A 25,811-nucleotide genomic window follows, 5' to 3' on the forward strand; every position below is an offset into this window, starting at 1 on the left:
GGAAATTCAGGTTTGCTAGGTTTGCATAGCATACAACCCCATATAGTCCAGGATAGAGGTGATCTGAGGTAGATTTCCCAGAGCTAGAAATTCAGGTTTGGTGGGTTTTGTTTGTATTTTTTCTCAGAGCCATTTTTCCAGTATGGGATCTCTGGTAAGTTTGAAAGTTATTTGAATGATGAACTGATGTTGAAGAGCAGAAAAATTCTGCATGGACAAGATTTTTTTTTTCCTGCTTCTTTCTTCCTTTTCTTGCTTTTCTAAGTTTTTCCGCTGCTTTATTTGGTTAAAGAATTCTAGTAGTATCAATCTAGATATTATCTATTTACCTAGGCATTGGTTTTTTGAAATCAACATGGTCTCAGAGCTTGGGCTTTGAAGAGAAAAGCAGATCTAAAATTGCTGAGTGCAGATCTTACAGATTTGGAGGTCTCAACATCAAATCTACAGAGTGCTTGAAGGATTAAGCACAAGACAGCCATGACAAGAAGCAGTGTCAGGTTCAAGGACAGAGTTGATGGGGCTTCACATTTCTTGTCATGGAAGGCAGGAGTCACACTGCTCTTGAAAGAGCAAGACTTGTGGGTGAATGTGGAGAAGCAAGACAATAAGGATGTCAGAGAACAGAGGGTAATACTAAATGTTGTGAAAAATCACCTAATACAACATGTCGCAGAAAAGACCACAACCAAGAACATACTTGATGCCCTTGTTGGTCTCTTCCAGAGTGACAGTCTGAACTGGAAGATGGTTCTCAAGAACAAGCTTTGAGAGTGTCAGATGACCAGATCCAACAATGCTATCAATTACCTTATGGGGATCACACAGATCCATGATCAACTTGCAGCAATTGGAGAAAAGATCATCGATGCAGAGCTAGTGAATGTAGCTCTAAATGGGTTCATCAAGCCTTGGAAATCATTTTTGAAGGGGATATGTGAACAAGAGAACATTCCAAAATGGCAAAGACAATGGAATGACTGCATTCAAGGGGACAGTCGAGAGGAGTCCAGAGCCAAAAAGCAAGGAGTGCTAATTTTAGATAACAATGGTATGTTCTATGCTTTAGCACAATTTACTTCAATGTTCCTTATCAGCCCAATGACAATTTTCAATTATTTCCAGTAGCAACCACATTAACAGTAAATGTAGATAGATCATAAGAACAAATGTAGAAGACAAGTCAAGACAAGAGGACACAAGATTTGGCGGATGCCAGGGAAAAACCCCAACGTGGGGAAAACCCTTTGATCAAATCTTCTTATTATTAATCAATAGTTCAGCAGAGAGAGATGACAAATATCAAATTTACTTGCCCAAAACAGCCCTGAGAAATCTGCAGTCAACTGCAGTCAAACTTTAGCGCTAAGCAGAAATTCAACGCTGGTCAAAATAGCAGCAACACGTCCTTAATGCAGCTCGGTCAACCCAAGTCAAACTCGGCCTGAACAGGAGGTCAAAGTCAGCCCAAAACAGTTTGGTCAAACTCAGTCAAAGGAGAGAAATACTGGTGATTTTCTGTGGTCAAATCTGAAGTCAATGCTAAGGTCAACGCTGGTCAAAGTGCCCAAAACACCTCGGTTTCTGTGCCCAGCAACTTGGCCGAGGAAAATCAGAAATCTGCACTGAAAACCGAAGTCAAAGATGGTCAAATGAGCCCTGGTCAACGCTGGTCTGTTTCTCTGAAATTTCAGCCTGCACTTCTAAAATTTTTGTCCTCCTATGCCACACATGGTAGAGAGAGAGAGGCTACCCAAGCTGTACGAACCAATCAAGAGAAGAGAGAGAAGAATGATGTGATGAGTGATGTCCAAATGAGGAGAGAGGTCACCCCTATTTTTACAATTTGTTGAGGGTGAGGAGACACATCCATTAGGCTTCTTGAGCCTACATTTCATTGAGACTGACCTTGACAATTTGTGCATGAGAGAGAATAAATTCAAAATTCCACTTTTGTTTGTCCGAATGAAATGATCTTTATATCAAAATTGGACCTCTCGAAAAGAGGAATCCAATGCAATAATCATCTCCATCATATGAGCTGTCCTAAGGTGGAATTTGGCCCTAGTTGCCAATTTTAACACTCCCCCTCAACTAGGGAGAATTCCACTTGCCAATCCATCTGTCATCATACCATCCTATCATCATGTACCATCCATGTCATCACTGCTTTGCTTTGCTCTGCTGAACCATGAAGTAATAATGAAGTGATCGAGAGTGAGTCACAAGATCTTACCACTCTCCACTAACAAAAGTCGGTCATTGATCCCAGATCAAGTTGTTGAACACCATGCATCCTAGTCATAGGGAGTACAGCAGTACACGATGCGTCCATCGGTAGTGCTATGGTCCATATCCAATTTTCCCAACTCATTGGCCAGATGAGAGGTACTTCCCATGAGTCCCAGACTTCATGGGTAGGATGTGTGTTGGGGCATCGGCAAGAGAAGGTGAAGCACTCATCCTGCTCATATGCCATAGGAGAAGTAAACCACTCATCCTATGCATATGACAATCCTAAAGGAAGGTGAACCACTCACCCTACATACATGTGTCCATAATCATAGGGGTAGGTGAACCACTCACCCTACATACATGTGTCCATAATCATAGGGGTAGGTGAACCACTCACCTTACACACATGTCAACCATCATGGCGTATCACAGGGGAAGGTGAACCACTCACCCTATGGTCGCTCATAGCTCTAAGAAGTACCCCAAGCCTCCAGGAGCTCCTAGAGCTCAGTGTCCAACTCATACGGGACCCTCATAGGAGGGTCTTTCCACGACTCCAAGTCTCTCTCAGAAGGTTAAGAATTTGACCTTCCCCAAAGGCTTTGTGAGAATGTCTACGACCTGCTCATCTGTCCTAATGTGTTGGAGCCTTATTGCTCCCCGTTGTACCATATCCCAGATAAAGTGGTACCTGATATCAATGTGCTTGGAGCAGTCGTGGAACACGGGATTCTTTGATAGGTGAATCCCACTCTCGTTGTCGTAGAAGATCATAGTAGTATCTAGCACGTGCTCAAATAGCTCACTGAAGAGCTTCCTCAACCAATCAACTTCACAACAAACCATACTTGCAGCAATGTATTCAGCCTCGGCAGTGCTCAACGCAACTGATTTTTGCTTCTTGCTCATCCAAGATATTGAAGCAGACCCCACACAAAAGCAACACCCATATGTGCTCTTACGATCCACCACACTGCCATCCAAGTCAGCATTTGAATATCCATGTAGCCTGAAATTCCCGACAGTGTATCTCAGTCCATAGTGGATTGTGCCCCAGAGATATCTCAAGAGACTCTTAGCAGCAATCCAATGAATGTGATGAGGCCTGACCATAAATTGACTCAACGTGTTGATAACAAAGCATATGTCAGGACGAGAGTTCACCAAGAACATCAGGGCCCCCACAAGTTGATGTTACTTGAAAGGTTCGCTAATCTGGGCCCGATGGCATTTCCACATAGCTTTTTGAAGTTGAGTTCCATCGGAATAGATACAAACTTGCAGTCCACCATCCCACATAACTCAAGTAGCTTCACAATGTATTTTCCTTGAGAAAGGAAAATCTCACCCAGCTTTTGCCAGACCTCTAGTCCTAGGAAGAAGTGCATCAGTCCTAGGTCCTTCATCTCAAACTCCAAAGCCATCTCCCTCTTGCATTAATGAATAAAAGAGTCATCACATGTCCGAAAGAGATCATCCATATAAAGGACTAGAATGAGAGCCCTGTCCTTTTCAACCTTGAAGTACAGGTTCGGGTTAGCATCGCTCCTTGTAAATCTCAACTTCATAAGATAGTTAACAATCCTCTCATACCAAGCCCTAGGGGCTTGCTTCAACCCATAGAGGGTTTTCTTCAACCTGCATACATGTGTCTTACAATCTTGAACTTCGAACCCCTCGGGTTGTTCTACATAGACTTCCTCTTTAAGCGAGCCATGCAAGAAAGCAGTTTTGACATCCATCTAGTGTAGGCTCCAACCTTGCGAGGCAGCAAGGGCTATGATGGAATAGATGGTGGTATATCGGGCAACCAGTGCAAATATCTCATCATAGTCTACTCGTTCCTTTTAAGAGAAGCCTCGAGCAATGAATCTGGCCTTGAACTTTTCAGCAGTCCCATCAGCGCCATGTTTGATCTTGTAGGGCCATTTTGAAGTGACCATTGACCTGTCCTTGGATCTAGGAATCACATCCCAAACATCATTCTTCATGATAGTCTCATATTCCTCGTTACTCGCATCCTTCCAAACTTGGTGTTTCACAACTTCTTCGAATGTACAAGGCTCGGATTGTACAATGGTACTCATGGCATCTAAGTACCCTTGGTACCTGTTCAGCTTCTTGCTTTCACGAAATGTCCCCCTCAGTGCAATGTGTTTCTCAACATCTTTAAGAGTATCTTTAAGCTACAAAGGTCTTTTTCTTGAAGTAGAGGGCTCACTAGGAGGTGGATCAATGGGATCCATCAGACCTTCCACATCAGGCATCAGGTTATTAGACAGAGTTTCATCCTGTGTTCCTGCATCATCATCATCATTGTCCTTCCTAGGGATAAGAAGATCTTGAACTTTCCTAAGGGCAAAATCTCCATTGAAAGTGACATCATGACTTATTTCCACTTCCTTAGGACCAAGCACATAGGTTCTATATGCCTTCGAAGTTTCACTGTAGCCCACAAGCGTTCCTTTCTTCCCAAATGCATCTAGCTTGTTTCTTTTCTCTTTCGGCACATGAAAATATATGGGACAACCAAAAATTCTAAAATGAGAAACATCATGTTTCTTACCGGTGAAAACTTCTTTGGGTGTCTTGAAGTCCAATGCTTGATGTGGGCATCTATTTTGAACATACACAGCAGTGTTGGTAGCTTCTCCCCATAAGAACTTCAGTAGACCTTGGTCATGAAGCATGGCACGAGTGGCTTCTATGATAGTTCAATTCTTCCTTTCGACAACACCATTTTTTTCAAGTGTATATGTAGTAGTGGTCTCCCTCTTAACGCTAGCTTCTCTATAATAGTCGTTGAATTCATTTGACTCATATTCAGTCCCATTATCAGTCCTCAATATTTTGATCTTCTTCCCTGCTTGATTCTCGATCAAGGATTTGAAAGAGCGGAACCATTTGAACACTTCGTCCTTCTTCTTCAAGAAATTATATCCATGTTTTGAGAGAGAAGTCGTCCACAAAAATTGTATAGTTCAAATATCCACTTAAAGATGTCACAGGCAACATACCTGATAGATCAGAATGGACCAATTGAAGAATATCAGTAGTTTGAATTTGACTTGAGGGGAATGGTCCCCTTGTATGTTTTCTAGTTGCACAACCCTGACACACTCCTTCATGATCTAAGTTGAATTCAAGCATACCTGTGATCATCTTCCTTACATCAGGTAAGGCTTTGTAATAAAGGTGAGCAAATCTTCGGTGCCATAATTTGGATTGAAGAGAAGTATCACAAGTCATGGCTCCCAACAGACTTCCTCCAACCTGATAGAGACCTTCAACCCTGAATCCAGGAGTGAATTCATCTCTTGGGTTCCTTTGCCAAACACGAACCTTCCCATCAATGAATGTCACCTTGAAACCTTTAGCTTCCATCGCAGAAATAGAGACTAGGTTCTTTTTCAAATTAGGTACATACAACACTTCTTGTAAATGAAGGGTTTGACCTTGATTTAAGTGAAGAGTAACAGTCCCAATTCCTTTCACAAGATAAGTGGCATTATCCCTGAGTATAATCTCCATATTTGTCTTCTTTTCAATCAAGTTTTAGAAAGCCTCTTTGTACCTAATGAAGTGCCCTAAGGCACCACTATCAATCAACCAATGATCCAATGTATCTGGAGGAGAGGCGGTGGTGAGGGAAAAAATAAGATAAAATTCTTTTTGCTTTCCTACAACATTAACTTCTTCATGCCTGGAGTTTCTCAACTTCTTGGGAGGACGACCATTTCCATTTCGAGCAACGGGAGCATTCTTCTTTCCTTTGTTGTTGAACCTATTGTTCCTTTGATTGACATTGCCTTTGTAATTGTTGTTATTGTTGTCATCATCTCTTGGAGTATCCTTCTTGTGAGGACACTCTCTATGGAAGTGGCCAAACCTATTACAATTGAAGTATCTTCCTTTTCTTCCTTCTTTGAATCCCGGCTTGAACCCTTGACCTTGTCTTCTTGGACCTACATTGTTCTTCCTCTTAGCATGAGCGGAGAAGGCGATAGGAATGTTTCCACTTGAGGGCTTGTCTCTTTCCATCATCCTTATATCTTCTTGAGAGCATCTAGCCAATAATTCATCAAATCCCAGAATCATGTCATTGTTGAGGATGGTAGTGTTAAACACATCCCATTCTCTTGTAAGGCCTCCAAGTGCAATAAGAGTGAGCTCCCTATCACCAATGACTTATCCAATAGATAGGAGATCATTCTTGATTTTGGTAATCCTCATGAAATAGGATTGAATGGATTCTCCTCTATCTATCTTGATGTCTTTCAACTTGTTCTTGAAAAAGAGTACTTGATTTGCATTATTTACTTTGAACATCCCAACCAGATTTTCATACATCTCCTTAAATGTTTCCAAATCAAAAATATAGGCAACCAAAGGCTTGTGAATAGAATCAACAATAATTTTCTTAGCATTAACCTCACCTTTCTTGTACTTTGTTTGTGCAGTTGCGGATGCATTTAAAGGAGGCACCACTACTCTTCCTTTGACATAATCCATGGCATCATTTTCTTCCAAAGTGAAATCTAGAGACATCTACCAAGCATGATAGTTGGATTTGTCTTTAAGCTTGTCCTCGGATTTGAAGTAAGTAGTAGTCATCATTGGGACTAGTTCCAAGTTTTAGTCCAACAGCTTCCCTTAGTGATTGTTTTTCTTCACTCTTGCTTGAGCTTTGTCTTCACCTAAGCTCTGATACCATGTTAATTTTAGATAACAATGGTATGTTCTATGCTTTAGCACAATTTACTTCAATGTTCCTAATCAGCGCAATCACAATTTCCAATTATTTTGTTATGAAACCAGCTCAAGAAAAGATAGGAAAGATAGATCAACGCCTTAGAATTCAGCCTCTTCGAGGGGCAACCTCCTTTACATTACATAAATAAACAATTCTTCGATGATACAAATGACAAAACCTCCTTTCTACATATAGGAGTCTAAGGAGTCACAATATAATCCAGTCGACCTAACAATAATAATATAAAGCCACAAAAATAACAATAGAGGGATTCTATGGGGCACAGAAATAACAACATGGGGGTAATAGGGGCACAACAATATAAATAAGGGGTATAACTACAATAGTAATGGGGTAATCACTAGTATTATAGGGACCCAACATGCCCTTCTCCTTCAAAAAAGTGTTGTCCTCAACGCTTGAGTAGTTTTGGATACTTCTGCATAAAATTCTCATCCTCCCATGTGGAATCTTCAGCGGATAAGTTCTTCCACTTGATAAGATACTCTGAAATTGATCGATTTCGTAGCTGTCGAGTTCTTGTTTCTGTGACTGCTTCCGGTTCCAATATAATTTTTCCTTCCTCGTCAAGTTCTGGCAATATTGTTTGAACTGGGAGCTTGTCGCCTATAGGCTATAACCTTCTTTAAACATGAAACATGGAAAACTAGGTACAATCGAGAAGCTACAGGAAGCTCCAATTTGTATGCCATAGTACCAATCTTTTGCAACACCTTGTACGGACCATAATACTTTGGTGATAATTTATTATCCTTCTTAGCTTGCTTTAGGGACATTTGCTTATATGGTTGTAGCCGTAGGAATACCCAATCACCTACATCAAAACTTCTTTGACTGCGATGTTGATCTGCCTGTTGTTTCATTCTATTTTGTGCCAACACGAGGTTATCCTTTAAGAGTTGGAGGACTTGTTGTTGATGTTCGATGTGATGTTCCACTGCCTGAACCTTAGAATTTTCTCTTAAATATGATGTGATGGATGGTGGTTGATACCCATAAAGTGCCATAAATGGGGTCATTTTTGTTGTTGTATGGAAGGAAGTGTTATACCACCATTCAGCCAGAGGCAACCATTTGACCCATTGTGTCTGTTTATCAGATACAAAGCAACGAAGATATCCTTCCAAACATTTGTTTACTATCTCAGTTTGCCCATCAGATTGAGGATGATAAGATGAGCTATGAGCTAACTGAGTACCAAGACAAGAAAATAATTCTGTCCAAAAATTTCCAGTGAAAATGGGATCTCTGTCACTTACAATAATCTTTGGGTTTCCATGTAGCTTTTGAATTGTTTCCATAAATGCAGTAGAAACTGTACTGGCTTTAAATGGATGTGATAATGCACAAAAGTGTGCATACTTGGTAAGTCTGTCAACTACCACCATGATGACACTCTTTCCCTCAGACTTGGGTAAACCTGTGATAAAATCCATTGAAACCTCCTCCCAACGTTGGCTTGGAATGGATAAAGGTTGTAATAGACCCGGTGTCTTAATTGTTTCAACTTTATTTTGTTGGCAAACCAAACATTCCGCCACAAACTTTTGAATATCTGATTTAAGGCCATCCCAAAAAAATTCCTTCTTAACCCTGTGGTAAGTTTTTAAAAATCCTGAGTGCCCTCCTAAGGGAGAAGTGTGCAATTCCATAAGAATCTTTTGTTTTAGCTGGGAATTCTTACAGAGGTATAAGCGATCTTTGTACCATAACGAATCATTTTACCAGCTAAATGTATCAGACGTACTGGAATCTTGTTGTAGCTTTCGAATAAGTGCCCACACTTCTTCATCATTCTTCCATTCCTCCCTTGCTTCGTTTATCCAATCTGGTTGGATAATAGAAATGGCGCACAACAATGCTTCCACATCCTCATCCTTTCTTGAGAGTGCATCTGCCACCACATTTTGCTTCCCTTTTTTGTAGATGATTTCAAAGTCATAACCCAACATCTTTGTGACCCACTTTTGTTGCTCTTCAGAGGATAATCTTTGTTCTAAAAAGTATTTAAGGCTATCATGATCCGTTTTTACCTTGAAGTGTCTTCCCATTAGGTAGGGTCGCCATTTCTTAAGTGCATGGAGTATTGCCAACATTTCCTTCTCATAAATAGCTTTGCTTAAAAACTTTCCCTTGATTGGACGACTTTCAAAAGCAATGGGTCTTTCATCTTGCATTAGAACAGCACCAATTCCATTTCCTGAAGCATCACATTCCACAATAAAGGTTTTTGTGAAGTCCGGTGTAGCTAAGACCGGTGCTTGGCACATTGCCTCTTTAAGATGTTCAAAGGCCTTTGTTGCTTCCGAAGTCCATGAAAATGCATCTTTCTTCAATAATGTTGTTAGAGGTGCTGCTATTCTCCCATAATTCTTAACAAACTTGCGATAATACCCTGTCAACCCAAGAAATCCTCGCAGATGCTTTATGGATGTGGGGATTTTCCATTCCTTAATGGCTTTAATTTTGCTAGGGTCTACCTTAACTCCTTCATGAGATACAATATGACCCAAATATTCCACCTCCTGGACTCCAAAGAAACATTTGGATCTTTTTGCATATAATTGTTTCTCCTCCAATAGTTGTAGCACCTTGTCAACATGTTCAACATGATCCTTCCAAGACTTGCTGTAGATTAGTATATCATCAAAAAATACTAACACAAATTTTCTAAGGAATGGTTTGAAAATTGAATTCATCAAACCTTGAAATGTTGAAGGTGCATTGGTAAGGCCAAAAGGCATGACCAAAAATTCATAATGACCCTCATGAGTTCTAAATGCATTTTCGGAATGTCTTCAATCTTCATTCTGATTTGATGATATCCCGAACGAAGATCCAACTTGGTGAAGTAAATTGATCCATGCAATTCATCCAGTAATTCATCAATGACAGGAATGGGGAACTTATCTTTAATAGTGAGCTTGTTGAGCTCCCTATAATCCGGACACATGCGCCATGATCCATCCTTCTTGTGCACCAATACTACTGGAGCAGAGAAAGAACTTTGACTTGGTTGAATTATACCAGCCTCTAGCATTTCTGCAACCATACGTTCAATTTCACTTTTTTGGACATAGGGATATCTGTACGGCCTGATGTTTGGAGGAACACTTCCTGGAATCAGATGAATAGCATGATCATGATCACGCATAGGTGGGAGACCTTTTGGAGTCTCAAATACCTTGGAATGATTGTCCAGGACTTTTTGGAGATCTGGAGAAATAGATGATTCCAATGTGGAAACATCTAGCGAACATAATTGTGCAATTACACCTCTTTGCTCCTTTTTTAGAAGCTTTGTCATACCATTAGAGCTGATTATCTTTCCTGTTTTCCCTGCAATACCCCTTAATTCAACTTCCTTTCCTTCCGTAGAAAATTTGATGAAAAGTTCTTGAAAATTAAAAGCTATTGTACCCAAGGATTGTAGCCATTGGACTCCTAGTACAACATAGCACCTCCCATTGGGAAAGCATTGGGCTAGTCAATACATATTCTCCCATGGATAGCTTGATATTATGGCACCTTCCAGAGCAATTTATTGTTCCTCCATTTGCAATCATCACTTGACACTCTGGTGCTGGATATAGGAAGCAATTCAATTCTTTTGCTACCCTACAATGAATAAAATTGTGGGTGCTTCCTGAATCAATCAACACTATTACCTTTTTCTTCTTGATTTGTCCTTCTATCTTGATGGTTTGAGGAGTGGTAATTCCCACCAATGCATTACAAGATATGGTCGGATTTATTTGTTCTTCATCTAGGCTTTGTTCCTGGAGTATATCTTCTTCTTTTGACCTTTCTTGCTCCTTTTCTTCTTCCTCTTCACAATCTATGTAGAATAATTTCTTCTCAGCACACTTATGACCTTTAGTGTATTTGCTATCACAACTGTAACAAAGCCCTTTTGCTCTTTTTTCTTCCAATTGTTGTGGTGTCAACCTTATAGGTTGTGGAAGACTAGGGGCAACAACACTTCCGTCTTTATAGTTGTGAGTGGTATGCTTCCTGGTTGCCATAATTTTGCTTTCCATTTTTCTTGCTAACCTGAATGCCTTCTCTAATGAATCAGGTTCCCAAAGGCGAACATCATGTTGGATATTATCCTTTAAAGACCCTATGAACACATCAATCCTATGCTCCTCTGGAATATCTTTTACCCTTATGTTCAATTTTTGGAACTCCTCAATGTGCTCCATTACTGAACCCTTTTGTTTGAGACTTATCAATTGGCTAAAAAAAGTGTTGCTTTTTGTATCTTCATAATGTGCTATCAATTCTTCCGTAAAAATTGCCCAAGTGATAAATTGTTTACGAGAGCAAAGCCATTGATACCATACAAACTGATTTGGTTCCAAATATACAGTTGCCATACGTACCTTTTGTGTGTTTTGCACATTATTGAGATCGAAGAATTGCTCCATCTGTAATATCCATGTGGCGGGATCCTTGCCATCAAACTTCCTCATATCGATTTTTGGAATATGGTGGATCTTCGATCCAACATTAGAGTCTATGGAATCATGATTAACATTTCTTTTGTTCACATCATGAGTTTCCTTTACAACCTTTTCACCATTAGTAAGTATTTCTTGTAGAAAATCTGTCAAATCTGTCTTCAAATCTGCCATGTCTCTCTTCAAATCTTTCTTCGAATCATCCATCTTAGCTTCCATGCCCTTTATCTTAGATTCCACGCCATTTATCTTAGATTCCACGCCATTTATCTTAGCTTCTGTTAGCTTTTGTGAGCGTGACATTTGTTGCACTTGTTCTTGTAATTTTGATATATCATGTAGCATTTCTTCCTCTTCTTCATGAGTCATGCTAGAGCTTTCAGGTTCCTTACTAGGTGTTTGCATTTTCTTTCCTCGGGACATCAGTTACCGATAATAATGCTTTACTATGCCCTTTGAATTCCGTTAAACCAAGCTTAAACAAAAATTTTAAAAAAACTACACACTTTTTTTCATGTTATAGAAGCCTGATATTGAATCTGATGTATCTCTGTAATTTCGGATCATCCAGTTCTGAAATTGCGACCTGTAGTAGCCTTCTGCGTCCTCTTTCCAATGCCACAAGTCTGACCCAAATTGGATTCTCCAAGGAAGAGTTATGTGAAATCTCCCACAGTGACTTGCTTTTAGACTAGTTCAGTAGAGCGAACTTGTATGACGTGCCACGAGTCACTGTTTCACCCTTTGGATCTGAAACACGCATACAAGAAACTACAGTCCGTCATCTTTCTGTACCTTCTTACGAAATTTCAATCCAATCTCCAAAGAGAAAGTGATGACGATTTTCCCCAGGTCACCTGTTTTGAATGTAATTCAGGAGTCTGCAAAAAGAGCAACTTCCTCAGATCATATCTCCGCAAATATCGCGCGAAAAGCTCTGAAATTCGGACCCAAGGTTCAGCGTGATTTTTCTCAAATGGGTTTTTTTTGCGACTTCTGAAATGTCACAGAAAAAAGTTATAGCGAAAATGCCACAATGACCTGTTTGGAGCAGCGAAACCCTAGAATCCAAAGCTCTGATACCAAATGTTATGAAACCAGCTCAAGAAAAGATAGAAAAGATAGATCAACGCCTTAGAATTCAGCCTCTTCGAGGGGGCAACCTCCTTTACATTACATAAATGAACAATTCTTCGATGATACAAATGACAAAACCTCCTTTCTATGTATAGGAGTCTAAGGAGTCACAATATAATCCAGCCAACCTAACAATAATAATATAAAGCCACAAAAATAACAATAGAGGGATTCTATGGGGCACAAAAATAACAACATGGGGGTAATAGGGGCACAACAATATAAATAAGGAGTATAACTACAATAGTAATGGGGTAATCACTAGTATTATAGGGACCCAATATATTTCCAGTAGCACTCACATTAACTTAAACATATTGACAGTAAATGCGGATAGAACATAAAAACAAGTGCAGAAGACAAGTCAAGACAAGAGGACACAAGATTTGGCGGATGTCAGGGAAAAACCCAAATGTGAGCAAAACCCTTTGATCAAACTTCTTATTATTATTCAATAGTTCAGCAGAGAGAGGGTACAGACATCAAATTTACTTGCCCAAACCAACCCTAACAAATCTGCAGTCAATTGCAGTCAAACTTCAACCCTAACCAGAAAGTCAACGCTTGTCAAAATAGCAGCAACACATACTAATGCCGCTCGGTCAACCCAAGTCAAACTCGGCCTAAACAGGTGGTCAAATTCAACCCAAAACAATTCAGTCAAACTCGATCAAAGGAGAGAGAAATACTGTTGTGATTTTCTGCAGTCAAATTTGAAGTCAATGTTGAGGTCAACGTTGGTCAAACTGCCCAAAACACCTTGGTTTTTGTGCCAACAACTCGGCCTAGGAAAATCAAAATTTCGTCGCCCTGAAAACTGAAGTCAAAGATGGTCAAATGAGCCCTGATCAACACGGGTTAACGCTGGTATGTTTCTCTGAAATTTCGGCCTGCACTTCTGAAATTTTCGTCCTCCTATGCCACGCGTGGGAGAGAGAGAGAGGCTACCCACGCTGTACGAATGATGTGATGAGTGACGTCCAAATGAGGAGAGAGGTCACTCCTATTTATACAATTCGTTGAGGGTGAGGAGACACATCCATTAGGCTTCTTGAGCCTACATTTGACTGAGACCGACCTTGACAGTTTGTGCATGAGAGAGAATAAATTCAAAGTTCCAATTCTGTTTTTTCTGAATAAGATGATCTTTATATCAAAATTGGACCTCTCGAAAAGAGGAATCCAATGCAATAATCATCTCCATCATATGAGCTGCCCTAAGGTGGAATTTGGCCCTAATTGCCAATTTTAACAGGTGGTGATGAAAACTTGGCCAAGACGAAGAATGGCCAAGGGAAAGTTTTCACCAAGAAAGGTAATAGTGAATGAGAAGGGCATCATCTTGGAAAGAAGAAAGGCATGTGCAAGATCAAGTGTTTTGTTTGTCGTAAGCAAGGTCATTATGGTTCTCAGTGTCTAGATAAGAAGAAAGGCAAGGGAAGACACAACAGGTAGCAGTAACAACAGAGACCCAGCTGATTGAATTTGCAACAAAGTTCAAGAATGAATTTTCCCTTGTTTCTTGCCTTTCTACCAAAGATATTGTCACGAGTAACTGGTACGTGGATAATGGTGCCTTCTAACACATGATTGAAGCACAAGAGTTGTTTAGTCAAATTTCAAAGGATGACTCAAGGATCAATGTGGATCTTGGTCATGATGCCAAGTATGCAATAAGGGGACAAGGGATGGGGCAGTTCCAACTCGAGTCAAGAGGATCGTTTGATGCTCATGAGGTGTTGTATGTGCCTGGTCTGAAGAAGAACATATTGTCCATCTCAATTATGGACAACAAAGATTTTAAAGTACATTCCAAAAAGGAGAAGTGTTCATATGCCTAGAGGGGGCTAGTTTGGACACCGTTGTGAGGATTGGAATCAAGGAAGGAAACTTATGCAGGCTACAGGGCAAGTCTGTTCAGGCACTGGTGCATGACAATGAGAGCCTGTGTGAGCTTTCGCACAGGAGGATGGGGCATCTGCATCACAAGGCACTACCTCTACTGAGAGAGATGATCACTATGATTTAGAAATTTAGGATTGCCAAGTTTGAAACTCAGACCCTTTGTTGATTAAACAAACCCACGCCCTGTGAGGACTTTTATATCGAAACAATTGGGCCTGCATGGCTCATTGAGTAGCATTAAATACACCAGACAAAACAAGTCACTTAATGTAATGTTCCGAAATAGGAAAAATAGTGATATACAAAGCAAATAACACATGCAAGCACAAAATTTCCAAAAATCAATGAACACCCATGAAATCTCCACAAATACCACGCAGTTGAGTTGTTTTATTAAATATATGGAGCAAGAGTAAAATGGTATGGAAGTAGTGCACCTGGGATTGCCTCAAGAGCAAGCTTGACAAGACCTAGGTGAGAAAATTCAACACCTAGAAGAGATAGTGAGCTGCCCCAAATAGGCCTTGCGTTGCCCCAGAAAACTGCATTGTTTGCTGGAAAGATGTTGTTGAAAGTCCCACCTCCGGTGCTCAGAAAATTCCGCAAAATTAGCCTCGGGCTCCTCTCAATAAACCCACCAAAACCCAAAAAGTGTTTGGCCTAGTTCTGACCTTCGAAAATCGACCCGAAATACCACGTCCTCAAACTGGCTGGAAAATACGGCCTATCTGGAAATGTGTCGAACCAACCTTCCAATTCCCCCAAAAATGTTGAACTCCACTCCCCGGATGATCTCCTCAAACTCCTAGCACAACCCAGCTCCCAAACTCCTTTCCTCAACCTTGCACGTGTGCCCAAAAATTAGCTTCTACGCTGGCCCAAAAATTGTGCTACTATTGCTATCTAAAATTGGTTCGAGTCCCTTGCCAGAATGGTCGGATTGGCCTGAAATTGTTGTTGTAGCTTCCTCTTAATTTTTCCCACAAGACCCAAGAAGGCATTGGTCTCAATCCTTCAAACCAAGGAACCCTCAAAATGGAGCAATATTCCAACCGCTACTAGTTGGAAAGAGACACTTGTTTGACCCTGCTCGAGTGCTCAAAAAATTCAGCCAAATTAATCTTGGCCTCTCCTCAATAAACCCAGAAAAACCCAAAAGGGTTAGGCCTAATTCCAACCTTTCAAAATTGGCCCCAAATAATGTGAGCACCCTCTACAGCTGGGTAATTTGTATCGTCTGGTAAATAGCTGCCAAAGCCCTCCAAAATTAGCTGAGGATACCTCCAAGAATTATCCTTATGCCCCCTTGCAAATCTTCAGTGCCAACTTTGGTACAAGCCTCCACAATCGACATGCTCCTCTAATGACTGTGCAAGCCCAATAAGATTGCCTCTGCGTGTGCACTGGAGGAAGAATTTCGGCCGAATGACCAGCCACTGATTCAGCTCGGTAAACTCCACCCAAGAGTAGCAAAATCCAAGGCAATTATGTCCCCAAAAGTCTGGAACCAATGCTGCTCTGAAGCTCCCTCTCCTGGGAAGTGCGTACTTCCCTTCTGCGTCCAGTATGCCCCCAGAACAGTTTGATTTCCTTTGTATAATACTTTGACCAACTCACAAGTGTGGAAATTTCTCCCCTAGGGTGGCACTCGAAGTCCACCGAAGTAGGAGTTGAGATTTCCCCTTGGAAATCTCGTGTGTTGAACAACACTCTGTTGACCCAGCTAAACAGCTTGAGCAAACTATGGTTCAGATATCAAATTAGCAAAAAGATCCCCAAAAATATTATGATATAAATCATAATCTAAGTCACTGAAAGTATTGACAGGACTGTAAGTAGCTTGTCTGAAGTCGGGCACAATGCCTAGAACAATCTGATTAAGCCATGGTGGAGCATGTTGGGCAAAGCACGCAGAAAAAGGTGGGAAAGCCATGTGAGGTTCTAATTGATCTGGACGGATACCAACTTGACCAAAGAAATTGACAGTTGTATAAAAGTTATGATCAGATTGAGCATGACTGTCTTTTTCAATTAAAATTGTGGTGCCTTGGAAAACAAGATCGAATTCGAAGGCATTGTATGATAATGCAGTGTCTTCCATTTCTTTCTGGAGAAGCTAGAGTCCATTCGGGACTGGCCTTGTTAAGGGAAATTGTTATGGGAACATACTATGTCATGAGAAGGTTCATCCATGAGCTCCACCGTCTGAATGGTGAAACAACATCTTCACAGTACATAATAATGGAGACTCTCAAAAGCACAAGCAAACTCATGTATCCCATAGTATTCGATCCAACTTAACCATGGGTCAAAAATATATACTAACCTCTGATATGAGGCTCTTATCTGACCAAAGTAAACATGAAAATTATTAATATTGTTCTAGTTGATATTATAACTATGGCGGTCTGTTAATGAATTAAACCATTTTTCCAAAACCATCCCTTGAATTTCAACTAGTAAGGCCTTCATCTTTGAAGTAAAACAATCCCAACAAAAGGTGTATGTACAGCAGGGGCACAAGTCAATAGAATCTTTTTGCCTAGAGGAAGAACTTTCGCCAATCTCAAATTTATTCAACTTAAAATACTTGTTGGAGGTTGCTCCTTCCCTGGTGAGCAAGTCTGCTAAGTAATTTTCTTTTCCGGCTTTGTAGACAATGTCAAAATCAAATCCTTCCAACCATAATGCCCATCTAAGAATTCTGGAGTTGCCTTGTTGAAGTAATCTTTTATTACTCAACATCCCTTTCATGTGCTTTAGATCAGTCTTAACAGTGAAATGAAAACTCTCAAGGAAGAGTCTGAAAAATTTAATGCCCTTTTTTACTGCAACAGTTTCTTTATAATGAGGAAGGGTATTTGAGCTTTCATGTGCTTTAGATCAGTCTTAACAGTGAAATTAAAACTCTCAAGGCAGAGTCTGAAACATTTAATGCCCTTTTTTACTGCAAGAGTTTCTTTATAATGAGGAAGGGTATTTGAGCTAAGGGTCTGAGAATGTACCAGATGCATAGGCACAAAATTCCTCTCTTTTGGGATGCTTTTGCAAAAGTATTACAGCCCAACATGTGTCAGAAGCATCTGTCTCAAGGATAAATGGAAGATCTGGTTGAGGTAGAGAAAATGGTGGCAACTGCTGTATTTTCTGCTTAATTATTTGGACAGTTGTAGTCATTGCCAGTGTTGATAATATCGGCGATATTCGTAAATATCGCGATATTTTCTCGGCGATATTTCGCTCGCCGAGAAAATATCGCGTTCGGCTCCTGAAAATATCACAATATTTTCGAAATATCGCCGATATTTCGGCAAAATATCGCGCAACGACCTAATTTATCGCCGGGAGACAGTAGAAAATCACCGCGGGGGTTATAAAATTCGGATTTTGGTTTTTTATGAATCATTTTCATTTCTAATTGTTGGAGAAGGAAGGAGAGAGCTATGTGCTTGCTGCCAAGGAGGGTTTGAGCGTTCCATAGCTATTATCGCCACCAACAACGAAGATTTCATTGATCTAAGCTTCAAGAACAATGAAACAATTTCATTTCTTCCATTAACAGGTATGTTCAAATAAACCCCTATTTTAATGAATTTTTTGTTAGTTTTAAGATTGTTCTTGCTTGCCTATTTGCCTACAATCATTTTGCTTGATTTTCTTTTCCATTTGAAAAGATTTTCATGCCCATGAGCAAATGCAAGGGTTTTAAGATTTTAAGTTTTCAAGTTTTCTCCATATTTGGAGAGCAAACTCCTTTTTTTTTAGTTCATAGCTGCAGAGGCTATTTATTAATTTTATTATATATTAGGGGTTCATCTCTATAAAATTTCTTCATCTTAGAAATTAGTTTCTTATTGTGCAATGTGAAGTTGTGAACAGTGAGGTAGGTTTACCGTTTGCCTATTTCTAAAAGTAAATTCTATGTATGAATTTATGAAATTTCAAATGAATTTTCAATTTTCAATTCACATTGCAAAATTGCAAATAATGTAGCAAAAAAACTGTTTTGTAAAATGATGTGGTTATTAGTATTACTTATTAAGTTACTAATTCCAATTTTTTTTTGGTGCCCTAGGTTTGAGTTAGCCCACTACAAAATACAAATATGCCAAAAGCCTTGGACCCATTTTGGGAGTATGGGAACCCTGATGGTGGGACAAATCGTGCATATCTTACATGCAAATTGTGTGGGACCAGGATGACAGGTGGGGTTACACGACTGAAAGAAGGAAGAGGCAGAAAGAAACAAAGCTGAACGTGCAGGTAGATCTTTCGGGATATCTTCTCCTGATTTTGATGTTGAGGGTAGTGGGAGGGGCTCCACAGCTGGCACATCATCACCTGCTACTGCTAGTGCGACTGCGAGGTCATCATTTTTTGTTCCACGAACAGGACCTGGAGCACAACCTGGCATAAAATCGCTTGTTAAAAAAAAGGAGAAGCAAGAAGCAGATAGAGTCATGGGGAGGTGTATTTTCTGGAGCGACTTACCTCTCAGCATCACCAAAACCAATCCATTTTGGCAGCCAATGTGTGATGTTATTGCTGTTGTGGGCCTAGGGTACAAAAGTGCCACATATGAGGAGTTGCGGGGGCCAATTCTTCAAGCAGAAAAGCAAGACATCAACTCTAGATTGGCGGAGTTGAAAAAGACATGGGAAGTTACTGGATGCACAGTGATGTCTGATGGTTGGACAGATAGGAAGGGTAGGACCCTTCTAAATTTCTTGGTACATTGTCCTAAAGGTACCATGTTTATTAAATCGTTGGATGCATCAGAACATATCAAAGATGCAGCAACGATATGTGAGTTGTTAGATGGGTTCATTCAGGAGATTGGTGTGCAGAATGTGGTGCAAGTCATAACAGACAATGCAGCTAATTATGTGTCTGCCGGCAAGATGCTTATGGAGAGGCATCCCACATTGTTTTGGATTCCGTGTGCAGCACATTGTCTCGATTTGTTGCTTGAGGATATGGGGAAACTCTCCTTCATCAAGGAGGCGGTTGATATGGCTAGGAGCGTCCCCAAGTTTATTTATAACCATGCTTTTGTTCTTAGCCTCATGAGCAGGTTCACTAGAAACAAGGAGTTGCGGCGTCCTGCGATCACACGTTTTGCCCAGTGTTTTACGAAACGGCCGTACCGAAACGGAAACGGCCGTTTCTGACCGTTTCAATGCCAAATTTTATGACCCGGCCCATGACCCGGTTCGGCTGGCCGAGTCGGCTATGACTCGGCCGAGTCAGCCAATGACTCGGCCGAGTCATAGCTGACCCGGTCAACCCGGCCGGGTCCCGTAATGACTCGGCCGTTTCAATAAAGTCCGGCTGGGCAGCGTATTTACCAAAAAAAAATGAATTTTTTGCTGATTTTTGATAAAATTAGTTAGGGTTTGTGGAGCTGAAAGGGTTATTGTGATTTGTTTAATGCTTTTGGAGTCCATTTCCCCCTCCCAAACTCTATTTAAGACAGCCAAATGCTCTCATTTCACTCACAGCAGTCTTATGCATTTGAGTGGGAGTCTTCTTTGAGAGTTAGTGAGCAGTTCTTGAGCTTGTTTTGGAGCAGCAGTGAGGAGTCTTGGAGGAGCATTGTAGCTGGAGTGAGGAGCTTCTTGGGCAGCCATTTGGAGCAGCATTGAGGAGCTGATTTTTGGAGCAAGCTTGAGGAGGCAGTTTGTGCCTGGAGGTATTTTTTTCCACCCTTACAAATCTGTTTTTGCTTAGTAAATTTTAGTTGCATATCAAGAAAGCTTAGAGAGTGTTTTTTGTCAAATAAATGAACATTGAATCAATTTTTTTTTTTTTTTCATTTTCAGATTGTTTTCCTAGTCAAAAAATGGCACCTAGAGCAAAAGATCCTGCTTGGGCATATGTTGAAATGGTTGATAATCAGATGTGTTGCAAGTTTTGCCATAGGAAAATTAAGGAAGGTCCTGGGGGGATTAATAGGCTGAAACAACACTTGGCAGGGATTAAAGGCAATATTACTGCATGTAAATCTGATCAAATTGGGGAGATTAGAAAGAATTTGTTGGAAAGCTTTGAAAAATTTAAAGAAGAAAAGACTAGGCAAAAAGATATACAGGCTGAAATTGGGAGGAAGAGGGAGATACAAAGAATGATGGCTGCCAACCCCCACTATGAGTTTGAGGGTTCTTCCTCTATCCCTCAAACTGATGCATCAAACCCTTTCCGTTATGTTCCTCCCTCTTTTGCTTCTGTTCAAGATAAGGGAAAGGGTAGAATGAAGGGTGATGGGACTATCAAAAGTTTTTTCACTCACTCAGGCTCCTCTCCATCAGATGCACATGGTCCTGAAGTTAGTATTAGTAAAGGTCTTGCTCAGCCCACTTTAGATGACCATTGGAAGAAAGAATTGAGGGAGACTGCTTGTGACTACATAGCTAGATGGTGGTATGATGCTGATATCCCCTTTAATGCTGCTCGTTCACCATATTATGAGCCTATGTTTGAGGCCATACATGCTGCTGGAAAAGGCTTCAAAGGCCCTACTATGCAAGAGCTAAGGGGGTTTCGTTTGCAGAAAGAAATTCAATCAATTAATGAGTATTTGCAAGATTTCAAGGAATCATGGGCAAGAACAGGGTGTACCATCATGTCAGATGGATGGACTAATCAAAGAAACCGTACCATCATAAACTTTCTTGCCTTCTGCCCACAGGGAACCATGTTTTTAAAATCAGTTGATGCATCTGATAAGGTAAAAGATGGCCACTTGTTGTTTCAGCTATTGGATGAGGTTATTGAGGGTGTGGGGGTGGCTAATGTTGTTCAAATCATCACAGATAATGCCTCTAACTATGTTCTTGCTGGTAGACTGTTAGAGGAAAAACACAAGACCATCTTTTGGACCCCATGCGCTGCACATTGCATAGACCTCATGCTTGAGGATATTGGAAAATTAGATTGGGTCAGAAACACTGTAGATAATGCCAAAAGCATAACAAAATTTATCTACAATCATACACTGGTTTTGAGTCTCATGAGGAAACACACTGGAGGCAAGGATATCATTAGGCCTGCCATCACTAGATTTGCTACACATTTTTTGACATTGCAATCTATGCTTTCCCAACATAGAAACTTGCAAAAGATGTTTTCCAGTGATGAATGGAATCAAAGCAGTTGGTCTAACAAACCAGAAGGCAGAGAATTGAAAAGGAAAGTCCATGATGAAACTTTTTGGAGAAAGGCAGCAGAGATTGTGAAGCTTGCTGAGCCACTAGTTAAGGTGTTGCGGTTGGTGGATGGGGAAAGGTTGGCTATGGGCTTCATTTATGAGGCTATGGATCAAGCAAAGGAGCAAATAAAGACAGCATACAAGGATAGAGTGGCAAAGTATGGGCCCATTTGGGCAATCATTGATGAAAGATGGAACAATCAACTCCATCGCCCTATACATGCAGCTGGGTATTTTTTGAACCCACGGTATCATTATAAAGCTAAGGAGTCAGGAGCTTTGAGGGGGGAGGTCAGAGATGGACTGGTTGATTGCATTGAGCGCATGGTCCCATCGGAGTCTGATCAGCTGCTGATACATCAGCAGGTCACATCCTTCAGCAATGCAACAGGTACCTTTGGGAAGAACCTAGCAAAGATTGCAAGAGAAGCAGATGAGCCAGGTAAACAAAAATTTCAATTTTCAATTTCTTAATGGTTTTACTTTTTTTATTAAAGTTTGTTAAATCATTTATAATTTGAAAGTTAGATATAATTTGTAATTTTGTTGAGCTTCAGCCTTCATCTAACTCATAATTCATTACACTCCTATGTTTTTTGCAGCACAATGGTGGGAGGCCTTTGGTGGCCAGTGCCCTGAATTGCAAAGGTTTGCAATTCGTATTTTGAGTCAAACTTGCAGTGCATCTGGGTGTGAGCGCAATTGGTCTGTCTTTGAGAGGATTCACACAAAGAAGAGAAACCGTTTGGAGCAAAAACGGTTGAATGATCTAGTTTTTGTCCAATACAACCTTCGGCTCAGACGGAACCAATTGCTGAACAAAAGACCTGATTCAGATCCCATTGTGTTGGAAGACATTGACCCAACATCAGATTGGGTAGTGGAGAGTCGTCTACCAGAGTTTGATCCTGATGAGGATCTTGATGAAATTGATGTTGGAGATCCACTGCAGCGTGTTCAGTTGAATGCAGATCCCAATCCACCAGCCTCAGTCTCACAGCCAGCTAGTAAGACTCCAGTTGTAGGTGCTTCCTCTGCTCAGCCACGACAGAAGCGCAGCCGCATTTGTACTCTATCTCAGCTTGCATCTGCTGCACAGCCTAGTGGTACTGGCACCACTTCTACAGTTGCAGTTGGAGACGATGATGATGAGGAGGAGCCATGGGGCCCCTTGTCTGACTCTGATGATGATGATCCAGAGATTGGTCGAGATGATCTTGGCTCCTCTGGCAGTAGCTACTAGCGACTAGCCTCCTTGGTTATTTGTATTTTGTTTTGACTCTTGAGTCTTTGATCATGTATGACAGACTACAGTTGACTATGTATTTACTATTGCCATTGGGTACACCGTACCATTTTGATATAATGGATTGGTTCATGAGCCTACTTTGATCATATGTTGTCTTCCATGTATATTATAATGTTGTGTGTTTGGAAACTTGAATGAAAATCTTTAAAATTATGTTTAAAATATTTAAAATTATGTTTTTTTATAAAAAAAATAAATATTTAATGTATTTTTTACAACGACCGAGTCATTGAAATCGAGCCGGCCGAGTCATTACCGAGTCCGAGTCCGAGTCCGAGTCGATCCTCGGCCGAGTCCGAGTCCGAGTCCGAGTTGTAAAACATTGGTTTTGCCACAAACTTTATTATTCTTCAGTCTTTGCTTCGATGTCAGTTCAAGTTGAAGCAAATGTTTGTGTCTGATGATTGGCGTAATTGTAGATACAACAGGAGACAGGACGGAAAGCCATTGCAAAAAATGGTGTACTCTGAGACGTTTTGGCGTGGAGTAGAAGAAGCATGCGCAGTTAGTGAACCTATAGTAAAGGTTCTCAGATTGGTGGATGGGGAGAAGCCTGCAATGGCTTATTTGTATGAGGGCATGGATAGGGCCAAGGAGGCCATTCGTTCTTATTATGCAGACAAGGATTCTGTTGGCCTTGATAAGCAGATGATGTTATGGGATGTGATTGATAATCGGTGGACAGGTATGCTTCATCGATCCATTCATGCAGCAGCACTCTTCTTCAACCCAGCGTTTTCATACAAATGCAGCTTTGATTTTGATGGCGAGGTGATGGAAGGGCTCCATTCCTGTATTCAGAGGATGGTACCTGATCCTGAGCTTCGTAGCAAAATCAATCGCGAGATACAGTCTTATCGGGATTGTGTCGGCCTATTTGGCTTTGATGATGCTATTAGGGAAAGGACCCTCTTCATGCCACGTAAGTGACAAGTCATCACTCATTAGAAATTGGAATTTTCAATTTAGAATTTCCTTACTTATAATTCTATTTTTTTTTAAATTCAATTATGTAACTTTTATTTGAAAGTTTAATTATGTTTTAAGTTTTTGAATTTTTTATTTCATTATTTTGTTGTAGATATTTGGTGGCGAAGCTATGGTGCAAGGGCACCAAATTTGCAGAAATTGGCCATACGAATCTTGAGTCAAACATGTAGCTCTTCAGGGTGTGAGCGCAATTGGAGTGTATTTGAGAAAATACACGCAAAAAAGCGCAACAGGTATAACTTTGAGCTCAAGCCTTCAGTTGAGCAATTACACTTACTGTAATTTTTAATTTATGACCTTCAAGTGTCAAGAGTCAAGACTCATTACTTTTTTTGACACTCTTACAGGTTGGAGTTCGCACGCCTCAACGATTTGGTGTATGTGCATTACAACATCCGACTTCGAGTGAGGCAAATAGAATCACCAATGGATCCAGATGCCATTTCCTTAGACAATATTGATGTATTGTCTCCGTGGAGGGTGGAGTCTGAGGAGCCCATCTTGGAGGAGTCACCTTCATGGTTAGAGCCAGTGGCAGATGATCCATTAGAACAGGGGCAGCAAGAGGAGGACTCGGAGTCGGAGGAGCAACAACACTCAGAGGAGGAGCAGGAGGAGGAGGAGGAGGACACTGCGGGAGCATCAGCATCAACACCATCTGCTATAGATATTGGAGAGCATAGCACCATACCTAGCACTCATTATTTGACATTAGGTGCAGAGGCAGGGTTAGGGCCTTCTATTACTAGGGGCAGGCCTGGCAAACAGCCCATCATGTTTTCCCATAAAAGGGGGAGAGGGCAGTGATTTCAGATAGATAGCTACTAAGTTTTATTTGTTATGCTACATATAACACATGATGATGAGATACTTTTATATATGTGATGTTATTTTGTATTGGTTCTCCACATTTGAGTCCTTGCATGGACAATTATCAGGGATCAGCAGGATTTGGTATCGCCTTTGATGTATCATTTCTATTTGACATCATATATATCAGTGTTTTCTTCATATTTATGTGTCAATGTGTTTATTTCATGTTGTTATTGCTTTATATGTTTAAAAATCTGAAAAAAAATGAATATATTATGCATTTTTTATGCTTGCCGATATTTTTGCCGATATTGCCGATAAGATATTTTCTGGACCCTCGCCGATACTTTCCCGATACCAATATTATCAACACTGGTTATTGTAGACGTCCATGAAGTGCCTGGTTTGAGACATTGTCTGATATAATTTAGTGCACCTAAGAATCTCTGCACTCGCCAGACATCTAGTAGTTGGTCAGGAAATTTCCAAAGAGCAAGCAATACGTGAAGTTGAAGTTCAATCTTACCTTGTGAGATTGTAAGACCAAGATAATCAATCTTTGTTTGTCGAATAATCAACTTATCAGGAGAGCGAGACAAAACTAAACCATGCTTATGTACAAACTGGTAAAAGATTTCCAGATGTTGTCTATGTTGTTGTATATCTTTACAAAAAAATCAACAAATCATCTATATATACAATGACAAATGGTAAATCCTGAAAAAATATCTTCCATCCATTTTTGGAATTCGGATGGGGCATTCTTTAACCCAAAATGCATCACATTCCACTAATATTGTCCTCCTGGTACCACAAAGGTTGTTTTAAACCTGTCTTCTGGAGCAATGTCGATCTCCCAAAATCCACTCTTCAGATCAAACTTACTAAAGATATTGGCTTTAGCAATCTTAGAGAGAAGGATCTCCTTGTTTGGCAAGGGATACCTTATTGGGAGTAATGCGTCATTCAAAACTTTAT

General features: G+C 40.5%; 2 protein-coding genes across 3 annotated transcripts in view; one reads left to right on the top strand and one right to left on the bottom strand.

Moving 5' to 3' along the window:
* The window catches only part of LOC149246511 (uncharacterized), a 246,158-nt gene that overhangs the window by 24,578 nt on the left and 195,769 nt on the right, over positions 1-25,811 (bottom strand). The gene's annotated exons all lie outside the window — the stretch shown is intronic.
* On the top strand, positions 814-25,340 carry LOC149246512 (uncharacterized). Its single transcript, XM_089457532.1, has 5 exons — positions 814-1,051; positions 23,650-23,952; positions 24,112-24,253; positions 24,368-24,748; positions 25,265-25,340. Exons 1-5 carry the CDS (start codon positions 814-816, stop codon positions 25,338-25,340), a joined length of 1,140 nt encoding a protein of 379 aa, XP_089313658.1.

This window comes from Pinus tabuliformis, chromosome 7 (genome assembly GCF_031772625.1).
Source record: "Pinus tabuliformis cultivar Carrire ecotype Pingquan chromosome 7, CPIR1, whole genome shotgun sequence".
In the NCBI taxonomy this organism is placed as follows: Eukaryota; Viridiplantae; Streptophyta; class Pinopsida; order Pinales; family Pinaceae; genus Pinus; species Pinus tabuliformis.

Coding starts and splice junctions, on each gene's coding strand:
- LOC149246512 (XM_089457532.1), top strand. CDS start 814: ATGGGGATCACACAGATCCATGATCAACTTGCAGCAATTGGAGAAAAG. Junction 24,254..24,367: donor CACGCAAAAAAGCGCAACAG/GTATAACTTTGA, acceptor ACACTCTTACAG/GTTGGAGTTCGCACGCCTCA. Junction 24,749..25,264: donor ACATTAGGTGCAGAGGCAGG/GTTAGGGCCTTC, acceptor GATATAATTTAG/TGCACCTAAGAATCTCTGCA.